At 52.1% G+C, this 14,255-nt stretch overlaps 2 protein-coding genes across 2 annotated transcripts; one reads left to right on the forward strand and one right to left on the reverse strand.

The window, feature by feature from the left end:
- Positions 1–279: 279 nt before the first annotated feature.
- On the reverse strand, positions 280–1,311 carry LOC129200689 (olfactory receptor 10AG1-like). The gene is made up of 2 exons (XM_054811965.1): positions 1,283–1,311; positions 280–1,069 (listed from the first exon to the last, which is right to left on the reverse strand). The coding sequence occupies exons 1-2, from the start codon at positions 1,309–1,311 to the stop codon at positions 280–282; spliced, it is 819 nt and encodes a 272-aa protein (XP_054667940.1).
- Positions 1,312–1,596: 285 nt separating this feature from the next.
- LOC129200698 (olfactory receptor 14A16-like) lies at positions 1,597–4,699 on the forward strand. The gene is made up of 2 exons (XM_054811976.1): positions 1,597–1,786; positions 3,759–4,699. The coding sequence occupies exons 1-2, from the start codon at positions 1,771–1,773 to the stop codon at positions 4,697–4,699; spliced, it is 957 nt and encodes a 318-aa protein (XP_054667951.1). The 5' UTR covers positions 1,597–1,770.
- Positions 4,700–14,255: the final 9,556 nt, after the last annotated feature.

A 14,255-nucleotide genomic window follows, 5' to 3' on the forward strand; every position in this document is an offset into this window, starting at 1 on the left:
TCACCTTTGGGCCTCATTGACTGCTGACCACGATTCAGCTATATCCCTTTAACTTTACATTGGTCAGACAGAGCTTGAAGGAGCTGTTTGTATTAATCATGGTGGGGCATGACATACCAGGAATGGCTCAGGCCACCTTCCCCCTTCTTGAGGAGGATGGAAGCCAGGCTGGACATGTGGGGTTTTTTGGGGCAAATGTGGGATGCCTTTTTTCAGGCAACCACGTACCCCAGTGGGGCATTTGGGACTATTTGGGGCTATTTTACATACTCTGTAGTATCACTTTGTCCATAGGAGTCTCTTCAAGGCAATTCTCACTTCCTTGTTCCTCAGGCTATAGATGACAGGGTTAAACATGGGGGTCACAATTGTGTAGAACAGGGCAAGGTACTTGTCAGGGTCTACAGAATCCCTTGACCGTCGCTTTAAGTAGACAACTGTGGCTGAGCCATAGAAGAGTGTCACCACCCCGAGGTGTGAAGAGCAGGTGGAAAAGGCTTTGTGTCTGCCCAGAACTGAAGGTATTCTCAGAATTGCCCTGATAATTTTAATGTAAGAAATAACTATGAAGGAGAAGGGAAGGATCGCAAAGACCAGGATGATGGTGTACAGCATCACTTGGTTCCAGAAAGTGTCTGCACAGGCCAGTTCCGGCAGAGGGGGGACATCCCAGAAAAAGTGGCGAAGGTCCCGGGATGCACAGAAGGGCAAAGTGAACACCTGGTAGGTCTGTCCTACTTGCACTGGTACGACGACCACCCACGACCCCACCAGCAGTCTGATGCAGACACCCCTGCTCATGATGAGGGTGTAGTGCAGGGGGTCACAGATGGCTATGTAGCAGTCGTAGGCCATGGCAGCCAGGAGAAGGCATTCGATGCTGCCCAGCAAAACCAGGAAATAGAGCTGGGCAGCACAGCCAAGGAAGGAGATCCTGCCGTCTTCCGTCAGGAAACCCACCAGCATTTTTGGCAGAGTGACTGACGTGTAGCAGATCTCCAGGAAGGACAGGTTCCTCAGGAAGGCACTCCTTTTGGTCAGTTGAAGACCTCTATAGGATGCCCTGGAGCTAAGGTATAGTTACAGTTTCAGTTGTCATAAACGTGGGCATCTGCTGTCATTTCACCTGGCCAAAGAAATTTCCCACCAGCCTCCAAGGTGATGGCCCCAGATGCTGCCCTGTCTCTAGGAAGTGCTCCATTAGATCTTGCAGTTACCAGCACACATCTTGGTCACCTCTGGCATCTCAAAGATAACCAGGTGTTGTGTCTCAGCAGCTCACTCATGGCCTTTATCTTCATGAATTACCATGCGAGCTGGGACAAGCAGCTCACATGCAGGTGCCTGTTTTGTGCACACCTTAACTGAGGCAAGAGGAATCCGACATCCTGAGGGTTTGTGGCAGGGAGCTGAGTCCCCATCCGGCCCCAGGACTATAAAACAACTGAGATGCGTCTAATGACTCGGGTGCATCTCTTCCCTCAGCAGAGGTAAAGGAGATCCCTCCTGGTCACTGTCTTGGTTTCCTGTCTCTAATGATGGGACATGAAAAGGTGAATCTTGGACATGACTCAGTCTGTTTGGAGAAATGACTCTACTGGAAAGAAGTGTCCTTCCCCAGCGGAGGGAGGGAACATCAGTGATTGCTTCAGGCTGTTTCACAGCAGGTTCCCCCAGAGCCCCAGGGACACCTGGAGGGAGCCCAGAGGGGGCAGAGAAAGTGCTGCCTTGGGCTGGTCCTCTGCTGCTGAGCTGGGCTGGGCTCCTGGGATGGAGGGAGCTCCTGGCAAGCGGGCAGCGCTGCAGAGAGACAGCTCTGCCCAGGAGCAGCTCCTCTGCAAAGCGCAGCAGGGCTGAGGGCACTGCCTGCAGGCAGCGAGGGCAGAGGGGGAAACGGCAGAGATATTACAGGCACTGTGGAGTGGGCTAATGCTGAGAGTTCGCTGTTGGAGAAATCTACACAGGCCTTGACACGGTAAGTGTCTGGCTCCAGGTCGATACACAAATGTCCTGGAGGGGCTTCCTAGAGCTCACACATCTTGCTGCAGCTAAGATCTGGCAGGATGGCAATCAGGGTTTCTTTACTGTGGAGAAGGACATGCTCCAGAGCAGGGCTTCTGCGTAGCACCATCAGAGGGACAGCACACGAAGTTTCCCTTCTCCTGGGGCTGGCTGCAAGGGTGTGCAGCCAGGTGTGCAGCCAGGGGTGCCCAGGGCTGTCCTTCAGAGCGGGGTCCCTGCACCCCAGGGGCTGTGTGCTGGAGCAGGGACTCTGCTGCCTGCCAGGGTCAGCACTCAGCCTGCCTGGGGAGCTCCCCACAGCACCTGGGGATAAGCTCTGGGTGGAAGGGGTGATGCCTGGCAGGGCAGAGGCCTTCTGGAGTCAAGAGGGTGTTGCATGGGTCAGAGGTGCTCACAGGTTCAGATCCCCCGCCAGGGCATTTGCAGAGGGTCCTTTTGAAGCAGGACATCAAGGCAACATGTACCTGAAAGTGCAGGAACCTGTGCTTTCAGTTTTCCGCTCTTCATTGGCTGGGGGGCAGTGGGAGATGGGAATTTATTTTTCTGCTCTGGTGAAGGCACGGAGACCCTAGTTCTAATTCAGACTTCTCTGAACTGCTGCTGAGCCCCCGCACACACAGAGATGTCCCTGCTTCCAGGAGGGGTCTGCAGGGCAGAGCTGAGCACACAGTGGGTGCGATGGGGTCTGTGAGCACTGACAGGGAGGAGATGTGGGGACAGAGAAACAAATCCCGGCAGGAACAGCTCCAGGCTGCAGAGATATGGGCAGGGAGTGAGAAGAAGCTGCTGCCAGAAATGCCAGGGGAGGGGGGGGAATTCAGGCACCTCTGTGCCATTTGCTACAGCGCCGACGCCTTCCCCGGACCAAGCCCCTGATCTCTTCTGCCACACAGCAGGGCCTTCACCTTGAAGGCCATGTGCTCCACGGCATGAGTTACCTCCTCGGCAGATGGACCCCTGATGAGGGGAATCTCCCAAGTGCTCATCCGTTTGTCCCCGTACTGCCTCCATCAACAGGGGCACTGGGGAATTTCTCCAGTTCCCCCCTCCTCTTCATGCTGCCTTTCTTCCCACCTAAGGTGGGAGCTCCGGGCAATGCTGCTTGCAGGGCTCAGTGAGCCAACTCACTGTTCCGGACAGGTGATCTTGAGGACATTCGGTTATTTCCCTGGGCCATCCTGCTGTGCTGCAGGCTGTCTTCCAGAAGGGCACAGCCTTCCCGTTCCGTCTGTGTGTTACGTAGCAGCCCCTCAGTACTAAGGCCATGGAAATGCTGCTGGCAGGGTGTATGCAAGCACCTGTGATGAGCCCCCTGCGTCCCTGGCTGGGAGGGGAGGGCTGAGCTGAGACAATGTGAGGAGTTTGGAGATGGGCACTTGGGAACTGCATTCACCCCATTGTCCATTTTCTTCTCAGGGGGGTCTGGGTGCAATCGCTCTCCAGCTCAAGGAGGTGACAGCCTAGGGTAACTGAGACCGGGTCTGACGGACAGACTGTCAGTCTGCACAAAGGGACAGTCCCTTTGCCACACAGGACCCACAAGGTTTCTCTCAGCGACAAGCAGAAGTGCCACTTGGGGGATCCTCAGCCAGCTCCCACCCGAATTCACTAAATGGACCAGCAAAAGGTCTTTCTGAAAGGAAAGAGGCAGTTTGGGGGGTTTCCATGAGAATTGGAAGAAATACTTCTCTGAGATGTCTACCCTAACTTGTCACTACTTCTTCCTCCTTTGACAGGTCCCAATGCCCAGAGACAGCAAATGTCCAATGACAGCTCCATCACCCAGTTCCTCCTCCTGGCATTCGCAGACACACGGGAGCTGCAGCTCTTGCACTTCGGGCTCTTCCTGGGCATCTACCTGGCTGCCCTCCTGGGAAACGGCCTCATCATCACTGCCATAGCCTGTGACCACCACCTCCACACCCCCATGTACTTCTTCCTCCTCAACCTCTCCCTTCTAGACCTGGGCTTCATCTCCACCACTCTCCCCAAAGCCATGGCCAGCTCACTCTGGGACAACAGATCCATCTCCTACTCAGGATGTGCTGCACAGCTCTTTTTCTTTCTCTTCTTTATTGTAGGGGAGTATTGTCTTCTCACCATCATGGCCTACGACCGCTACGTTGCCATCTGCAAACCCCTGCACTACGGGACCCTCCTGGGCAGCAGAGCTTGTGCCCACATGGCAGCAGCTGCCTGGGGCAGTGGGTTTCTCACTGCTCTGCTGCACACGGCCAATACATTTTCCCTACCCCTCTGCCACGACAATGCTGTGGACCAGTTCTTCTGTGAAATCCCCCAGATCCTCAAGCTCTCCTGCTCAGATGCCTACCTCAGGGAAGTTGGGCTAATTGTGGTCAGTGCCTGTTTAGCCTTTGGGTGTTTTGTTTTCATTGTGGTGTCCTATGTGCAGATCTTCAGGGCCGTGCTGAGGATCCCCTCTGAGCAGGGACGGCACAAAGCCTTTTCCACATGCCTCCCTCACCTGGCCGTGGTCTCCCTGTTTATCAGCACTGGCATATTTGCCTACCTGAAGACCCCCTCCATGTCCTCCCCATCCCTGGATCTGGTAATGGCAGTTCTTTACTCGGTGGTACCTCCAGCCGTGAATCCTCTCATCTACAGCATGAGGAACCAGGAGCTCAAGGATGCAGTGTGGAAACTGAGGACGGGATGATTTTCAGAAGCAATAAACTGTTCATCATCATCTCCATATCACTCATAATATAACTCATTGCAGTCCCAACCTGTCTTCTGAAGTTTTTGTTGCTTTTGTTTTGGGGGGGATTTCGGTTTTTTTCTTTTGTTTTACTGATGATAATGTGGTCCACAAAGCAATGTCATTATTCATCCCTCTTCTGCATCAGGATCTACCTTTCCTGTGTGATCCAGAGAGTGTGTTAATGAGAAGCAAGACTGTCTGTACATTTAAAGAAATCAAAGGACCCTGCAGTGACTGGTTTGTTTGAGATCCTTCCTGAGAGACCTTTCTGGAGCTGCAGGTCAGTGCCTGTGTGCACAGGTGGAGGGGAAAAGAGTCCCAGCACAGGAGCACTGCCAAGCAGCACCAGCGCTTGGTCTTTCCTGAGCTGCTCTCTTTTCACTTCCACACTCTCTTTCTGAGCTCTTGTTTTGGTGCAAGGCCTGAGAGCACTGGCAGCTTGGTCAGAGTCCTGCTGCGTGGCAGTCCTGTGATCATAGGCAGGGACAGGCAATGGGCACTACTTTGACAGAGTTTGCCCCCATAACAGTGTTTCCGTCAGACAAGGGGACCTCCTGAGGCAGTGCCTGAAGGCGTAGGTCTTCCTTCAAAGTGGCTGTCCAGAACAAGCTCAAGAAAGTGCCCTGGTGAGGAAAACACCCGTGAACAGACCAAGTGTTTGAATGTGCGGGGTGGGGGAACGCAGCAGTGTCCTCGCACAGCCAGTCCTCCTGGGATAGCCTTGAAGGACCAGCAGAGCAGGGTCTGGCCTGTGCCCGTGGTCACTGGACACCCCAAGGAAAGTGCCCCAGGGCAATCATCACAGGCCAGCCCCTTGCAACCACCATTCCCAACACTGGCTTCTCACTCCAGCTCAGAGAGGTGGTTTGTCCCTCCTGTTCAGAAGGAGGACACTGCATGACTAGGTCAGAAGTCCACATCTGCATTTTACAGACGAGATAGAAGCATGCACATCATGTGCATGTGGGGAGATGAACCTGAGTGAGCATGAATGCCATCAGCTATTCCTCAGAGGTGCCACAAAAGGCTTGTGGGACAGACAGTGTCTTGAGGTCACTTCACTGGGAGAGTAACTTCCCCTGGGAAACCACCTGAATGCAGCACTGGGATGGGCCTCCTTGGACCTAAGTCCCGGTGTCCATTCCTCATGCCGTGGGGCATCTCAGATGAGTGCAGGGCAGGGCGACACACTGCAGGGCTGAGGTGCCTCCCAGCCTCCTCCCGGAGTGGCAACAAGAGGCCAGAGAGACACTGTGACTGCTGCGATGCACTGCCTCTGTGTCTGCAAGGGAAGGACTCGTGGCTCTGAACACCCCTGTGTATATGAGGAGTCAATGAGGCCAACTCAGGTGCGGACATCTCACAGGGCCTTGACGTTTCTATTTGTGACTGCCGGAACAACCCCCAACTTCCCCTTGAGATTCCTCTCAGCCGCCTTGGACAGGCTCATTGCAAATACTCCTGTCTGCTCACATCACCCTTTCTGGATTGTGCCCTCAAACGTGTCAGAGCAATCAGAGAGGTTTTGGGATCCTCAGAAAGGGCAGACATCAAACATTTCTTCAAGAAGGGCAAGGAGGAGGACTGGGAGAATTACAGGCTGGTCAACCTCACCTTAGTCCCTGAGAAGGTGATGGGCCAAATACACCTGCAGGGATTTACAGGCACTTGAAGGAGAAGGAAGGGACTGCCGAACCCACATGGGTAGGGGCAAGAAGGGCATGTTTCGTACCTGGACCTTAGCAAGGGCTTTGACATGGTCTCCATAGTCTCTATACAGTCGGATTGGGCCAACCCTGTTGAATGTCTTTATTAACTCCCTGTATAATGTGACAGAGTGCATTTTCAGCTCCTTTGTGGATGATGCCAAACTGGGCAGAGCCTCTGAGCGACCTCATCAGGTTAACCCTGCCTTGAGCAGGATAGCCGGACAAGATGAACATCAGGGCTCTCTTCCAACCTGAGTTATTTGATGATTCCATGAGTCTCTCCCTTGGAGAGCTTTTGGAGACAGAATCGACAAAACAAAGAGGCAGCAGTAGAGATAGAAAATGCAGCGGTAGAAATACAGCAGTTCCTCTGAGGAACATTTCTCCACTCAAATTGTTGGTAGGAAATCTACTGGATAAATTTGATGAAAGCAGCTTACTTTTACCTGCTCAGGTACTGGGCCACAAAGAGGGTGATGGTTGGGTATGGTATGATGTGGTCAATTGTGTATAAGTACCTCATAATCCAGTAGGAAGCAAATGGGGAGGTGAGGTCAGTTCTGCCTCTGGAGGTGATAGGCCAGCAGCAGGAACGTGGCTGAGAAAGGGACTCTGAGGTCACTTCATTCTGAAATAGCTGATAGGCCAGACCTTGGCCCATGGCTGGGATATGTGCTTTAAAGCTCACATCTGACAGCGTCTCTGACAGGCCAGCAGAAGGCACCTGGTTGGCACATTGTCTGTGAGATCCCATCTGCCAAAGGACCTAGGCTTAGTCCAGGAAGGGGGCTTATATCTTGGTGGTCAGGTCTGTTCTGCCTGAGAACATGATGGGGCAGCAGCAGGCACACGGCTTGGTCATGTCTATCATCTGAGAAGCTGAAAGGCTAGCAGCCTTGGGAGATCATGGTGAGGTTACTTCTGCCTGGTCAGGTGAAAGGCCTCAAGAAGACTGGTGGGTTGGGATGCCTGCCTGAAGGGTTGTTTCTCAGATGGTGGAGCTTTCCTTGGAGGTAGGAAACAACAGGAGAGAGAAACGCTGCCACACAGTGCAGCGTGGAAGGTGGAGACTGGACCTGAGGAGGAAGAACTGTCACTCCAAGGGTAGTGCTGTGGTACAAGAAGTCATCCCGAAGGAGTGTGAGATCAGTCCATCTCTTTGTGTTTCAAGGAACAGAGCGTGAGGGTAGACAGATGTCCGTGAATGTATGGAAATGCCAGGGTGAGAGCAAGGTGAGGAAGTGAGATGGGTGTCTACGGTGTGCAGGGAAAAGAAGCAGCTGTGGGACAGCGTAGGACAACGTGTGGTGGAGATGGCAAAGGGCGCTGGCAAGGCTGGAAGTCGCCAAGAGAACCCAAGTCTGTGTCCCCTTGGCAATCATCTCTGCCACCAAGGCCTGTGAGGAGACATGTTGTCCTAAGGCACTGGGGGGGCCTCGTTGCCTCCTTGCACACCCCCAGTAAGGCTGGGAACTGCCATCCCGTTGTCCTTCACTCAGCATGACACCCCCCACATCCCACTGCCCCAGGAAGAGCCCTGAGCAAGGCGTGAAGGACAGGATCTGCCTTCCCAGGGGCTGGGGGTCAGGCCTTGGCCCTTCTGCTTCATCAAACAAAAGCAGGGCTTTCTCTGCATCTCAGCTGCCTGTACATTACCTTTGCCTGCCTGCAATCATGGCCTCCAATTATCCCTTCTAATGAGTCCTCGGGGAGCCTTTGCTGGTCATGGTGCTCAGTGGGACTCAATGCTTCAAGGTACTCTGGGTTTTTTCCTTTTACACTGAGTCTTTGAGAGGTTTGTGCAATCTCCTCTCAGTACCTGGGGTTTGTTACTCAGCACCAAATACACCATGGGACTCATTAAAATCAAGCAAGCCCTAACGAGCCATCTCTCTCCCTGTGATTTTCTTCAAGTCTTCAAGAGTTGTACAGATAATTGGAGTTGTTTCCTAGTGTAGTTGTGGAGAAAGATTTCAAAGAACTTCTAACAAAGAGGAGGTTTTATTTCCAAGGGTGTATTTTACCACTTTTCAGTTTAGAGAAGAGGTGATGGCAGCATTCCTCAGTAGATCTTGCTCCAGGGTCTCTCCTAAGGACGCCTGGACAGGAGGAAAAGCACTCCCTTGAGGTCTGACACAGCATGGACAACCTCCACCTCAGCTCCTCAGCCCCACCATTTCTCTCATTGGCCACCAGGGACTTTCCCTTACATCAGACTTCTCCACTGAATTCTGCAGCTGGATGTTACAGCTCCTTTGTACCAACCCGCACTTGCTTTCCTTAGAGAAATGGCTGCACGTATATTTTTTTTTCCTATTTGCAAGCAAAGAAAAGTCAAGCACGATAAAGTTTCGTCGACATTAAAACACACTCTGCACCATATGCTTACTACAAGCTGCCTCTAATGATGTTGCATTTCTCCAAGGGATAATCATATGAGGAATGTTTTAGACAGGTAGGTGCCAAAAGCTAGATATAAACACAGCTAAAGAGTTGCCTAAGAGCAAATTGGACTAGTGTCGTGATTTAATCTGGTCGGCACCTAAACAAACCCCACAGCTGTTCTCTAACTCCCCTTCCTGGGATGGGGGAGAGGACTGAAAATGGAAAAAAGGAAATCTCTATGGGTTGAGATAAAGACAGTTTAATAGGACAGAAAAGGATGATGATGATGTTAGTAATAACAACAATAATAATAGACTATACAAAACAAGTGATGAACAGCACAGTTTCTCACCACCTGAAGTCGATGCTCAGCAAGATCCCAACCTGCCCCGTCTCCTGGCAAGCCCCCAGTTCTATATGGAGAATGATGTCATAAGGTATGGAATATCCCTTTGGTCAGTTTGGGTCAGCTGTCCTGGCTGTCTCCCCTCCCAGCTTCTTGGTGCCCCCCAACTTCTCGTTGGCAGGCCATATGAGAAGATGAAAAGTCCTTGACTGCTTGGCAACAACTAAAACCATCAGTGTGTTATCAACAATACTCTCATCCTAAATCCAAAACACAGCACTATCCCAACTGCTAGGAAGAAAATTAACTCCATCCCTGCCGAAACCAGGACAGCTACTTAATCACAGGGCAAGCATTTAACTCCCTGATGTCAAAACAGCAGCTTGGGGTGGGTGACAGGAATGTGAAGGAACAAAGAGTAAGGGGAGGCGAAAACTGGAGCATAATGGAAAAGGCCTTTGTCTAGACAGTCTGCTGGAAAGATGACTTTAGAAATGGTTGTTGTTATCAGGAGAGGTGACAATATAGGAAAGATCAGGGAAATTAAAAACTCCATATAATGGGCAGAGTAGTGATGATGAAGGTACAGGGGAAGATCAATATTTCTTTTGAATATCCCTTTCCAAAGTTCACAGGCTTGGTAGAGGTCTCTTGTGAGTGAGGACGTGCAAAAACTGCACCCGTCTTGGAAAGTGGCCAACATTGCGACGCAGGGAACCCCAGGCTGCACCAGCTCACTTTGGTGAGGAGTGTGCCATCAGGTAGAGTCTTCTCAGGTGACATACCTGGGCACCCAGATGAGAAGAACGTGTCCACGAGCCGTCAGCATGGACTTCCCAGGGTATATCATGCCTCACCAACCTGGTTGCCTTCATGACAAACTAGCTGCAGTTATGCATGAGGCGAGAAGAGGGGCCATCGTTTACGTCAGCTTCAGCAAGACACATGGCATGATCTCCCTCACTATTCTTGCTCCCACGTTAGGCCATTACAGTCTGGAGGGGTAGACAAACAGATGGGCAAAAGACCAGCTGGATGATCAGGCTGGGAGCGCAGTGGTGAAGGGGTCATACCCTACGTGGAGGCCAGTGAGACATCCTGGGGCATCGTGGGGCAGCACAGGGGATGCTCCTGGGCCCTGTGCAGTTTATCACCTGCATCCATGACCTGGAGGAGGCAACTCTCACCACGTGTGTCAATGACACTAAATGGGGGGGGGAGGATCGTTCCTGTGCCTTAGCGAAGCCGTTCAGGGGAAACGTGCCAGGCAGAAGGACTGTCCTGTCAGGAACTTCATGACAGAGAAGACAGACAAAGGCCAGGTCCTGCACCTGGGACAGACTGACACCAGCAGTGGCCGGGGCTGAGGAATGCTTGGCTGGGGATCAGCCCTGCCTCAAAGGCCCTGGTGGTGCTGGGGGACAAACGACAGCGATCGATCCCACCGTGCGACCTGCTAGCAAAGGCCACTAGCGGTGTCCTGGAGTGTGTGAACTGGAGTGTCAGCAGGAGAGTGAGGGAAGCGACTGTGTCCCCCTGCTTATCGCTCTGTAGACCATCTGTACGCTGCTGTGTCAAGTTTGGGGCCCCCCCTGGGGAGGGGGAGGAGGAGGAGGGAGTGAGCAGCTGTGTGCCTGCTGGGCTGTTGGCCAGTCAAGCCACCCCATGGAGGAAGACGTTGATAACTGGGAGCGAGCGCAGTGGGAGGCCTCCGAGATGCTCAGGGGCTGGAGCACTTGCCTGGGAGGAGAAACTGAGGGGAAGAACCTTGTTCAGCCTGCAGAAGAGGCGGCCTCAGGAACCTCATAGCAGCCTGCCAGTCCCTACGGAGACTTTTTCAGGAAGATGGAGCCAGTCTGGTCACCATGGTGCTCGGCAGGGGGAAAACAGACAAAAGTTAGATGATGGAATAAGGCAGGTTCAGCACAGAGATAAGGAAAATCTTTTTCTCCATGAGGGCATCCAAGCATTGGAACTGGTTTCACAGCAACGTTGTGCCATCTCTGTCCTTGGGTGTTTTCCAGCCCCCAATGGATAAAGTCTTGAGCAACGCTGTCTGACTCCATACCTGATTCTGCTGCATGCAGAAGGCCACAGCAGAGACCTCCTGAAATCCCATTTAAGAGTCTGGAAACCAAAATGATGCAGCAGTTTCTTGTCCTCAAGGTCTGCATTTGATGACAGCAGGGAAAGTTCTCAGGTTCCCTGTGACCATGGAAGCAAGTCAGGTTCTTAGTTTAGTCAGAGCAGCTGCAGCTCTCATGCCTTGCTCCAGGCACTGCTGCTCAGGTGCAGGCCTGCTTGACAGGTATCCCCAAACTGTCCTGACCATTTCCTTTGCTTCACCATTCATTCCCTTGTCACTCCCTTCCCACCTCTCCAGTCCTACTCCTTATCCCCTCCCATGCAAAAAGACAACCCCTTTTATCCATTTCCTCGCAGGCCCTGCACATTCTCCCTTTGAACCCTTATTTGGTGTTTCTGAGGTGGTTAAACGTTGCTTTCTGCCTTGATTAGCAACTACACTACACTAGTACTCTTTTTCTCATCTGTAGTGTCCTGTAGCTACCTGAGTTATCACCTTGTTAGAGGCACCATGACTCAGGATGAACATCAGCACAGGTACTTTCAATGGTGGAGGTTCATTCCAGAGGGACCTCGATACACCTGGGGATTAGGCCAACAGAAACTTGAAGGTTTAGAATGAAAGGTCATCTCATGGTGCTTGACTGAACATGATGACCCTCAGCAGTGAGCATTCTCCAGCTCCTAGGCATGCACACAACATGGAAAAATCTTTTTCATCCCTGATTTGCAGAAGAGATGTCTTCCTTCCTGACATCTTCCCAGGACAAACCTCCTCCTCTTCCCCATACACAGGTACCAGCTGCTTTCATTTCTGGGCTCAGATATGGTTTCAGCATTTACTAAAATCATAAGCCGTCTCCTTGTTTCTCACTGACATCCCTTGACCTTCTCTCTGAGACCTACACATGGACAACCACTGCTGCTCAGGGTTTCTTGCTCTTCAGAAGAGGCCTTCACATTCCTGGTGCTTATTAACTATCTTTCTGGCTCCCTCCAGAGCTCATGGCAAACTTTTGTCTGTAACAGGGCCTTTATGAAATCGTTGTCCTTTTAAGAGCTTCTGTGCATAAAGAATAGCCACAGAAAAGCACCAAATACACCAAAACAGGTGTGGAATGAAGTGCCAGTGAGAAGGAGCTGAGCAACACCCAAGGCTGTGGCTTCCTGGCAAGGAATCTCTGCGGTTTGTCACTTTTTCTCATGAAAGAAACAGGGAAACAGTCTATCCCATAGAGCTCTGCAGAAGGAAGATGGAGCTGTACGTAGCGTGAGGTGATACGAGTGGGATCAGCAGGTAGAGAAGATTTTTGTAGGGAAGTCTTTACAAAGGAGTACCCTGACTTCACCCCAATAGAAAACAGAGACCAGTGCTGATGTGATGGGGAGAAGTGTTCTGGGGTAAGTGCGGATGAGAGAAGTTTGGAGACGTTTGGTTTGAAGAGATTTGAGGTAGTACTTTCCCGGTCTGAGCAGCCTGAGCTTTGGAGCCGAGGAAAAACAAAGAAGCTCTCAAGGATGTTTTGGACTTAGTGGTACTATCGCTGACAGCAGCAACAGGACAGTGCTGTAAGAGAACTCCTTCATATTGTTGCTGGTCAACCAATGCTCTTTAATTTAGGTTTTACTAAATTAGTTCGGAGTGGTTAGCCTCTGGCATGCAATTTTTAGAACAGTGCTTTAAGTTTGCACGGTGTGTTTGGTTTGCGTGGCAGGGTTTTGGTAGTGGGGGGGCTACAGGGGTGGCTTCTGTGAGAAGCTGCTAGAAGCTCCCCCTGTGTCTGATAGAGCCAATGCCAGCCGGCTCTAAGACAGGCCCGCCGCTGGCCAAGGCCAAGCCAATCAGCGCCTCTGTGATAACATATTTAAGAAGTAGAAAAACACTTAGAGAGAGAGAGCTTTTGCAGCCGGAGAGAGGAGTGAGAAGATGTAAGAAACTCTGCAGACACCAAGGTCAGTGCAGATGGAGGGGGAGGAGGAGCTCCAGGCGCCGGAGCAGAGATCCCCCTGCAGCCCGTGGTGAATGCCATGGTGAAGCAGGCTGTCCCCTGCAGCCCATGGAGGAAGGATGAGGGGGTGTAGAGATTCCACCTGCAGCCCATGGAGGACCCCACGCTGGAGCAGGTGGAGGCACCTGAAGGAGGCTGCGGCCTGTGGGAAGCCCACGCTGGAGCAAGTTCCAGGCCGGACCGGTGGACCCGTGAAGAGGGGAGCCCACGCCAGGGCAGGTTTGCTGGCAGGACTTGTGGCCCCGTGGGGGACCCCACGCTGGAGCAGTTTGCTCCTGAAGGTCTGCACCCCATGAGAGGGACTCCATGCTGGAGCAGGGGAACGATGAGAGGAGTCCTCCCCCTGAGGATGAAGAAGCGGCAGAAACACCGTGAGATGAACTGACCGTAACCCCCACTCCCCGTCCCCCTGTGCCGCTGAGGGGGGGAAGGTTGAAGCCGGGAGTGAAGTTGAGCCCGGGAAGATGGGAGGGGTGGGGGGAAGTGTTTTAAGAGTTGATTTTATTTTCTCATTCCTCTACTCTGTTTTGCCTAGTAATAAATTAGATGAATTCCCTCTCTAAGTTTGGTCTGTTTTGCTCGTGCCGATAATTAGTGAGTGATCTCTCCCTGTCCTTATCTCAACCTGTAAGCATTTCGTTATGCCTTTTCTCCCCTGTTTAGTGAATGGGGGGAGTGAGAGAGCGGCTTTGGTGGGCACCTGGCCCCCAGCCAGGCTCAACCCACCACACACGGCAAGGTTTTGGTAGCGGGGGGGCTACAGGGGTGGCTTCTGTGAGAAGCTGCTAGAAGCTTCCCCTCTGTCTAAGAGAGCCAATGCCAGCCGGCTCCGAGATGAACTCACTGCTGGCCAAGGCCAAGCCAATCAGTGACGATGGTAGCACCTCTGGGATTACATATTTAAGAAAGAAAAAAAAAACCCAAACCAACAAAAAACCCCCAAAAACCAAAACAGAAGCAATTTTTGCAGTGAGAGA

Source organism: Grus americana, unplaced genomic scaffold (assembly GCF_028858705.1).
Source record: "Grus americana isolate bGruAme1 unplaced genomic scaffold, bGruAme1.mat scaffold_419, whole genome shotgun sequence".
NCBI lineage: Eukaryota > Metazoa > Chordata > Aves > Gruiformes > Gruidae > Grus > Grus americana.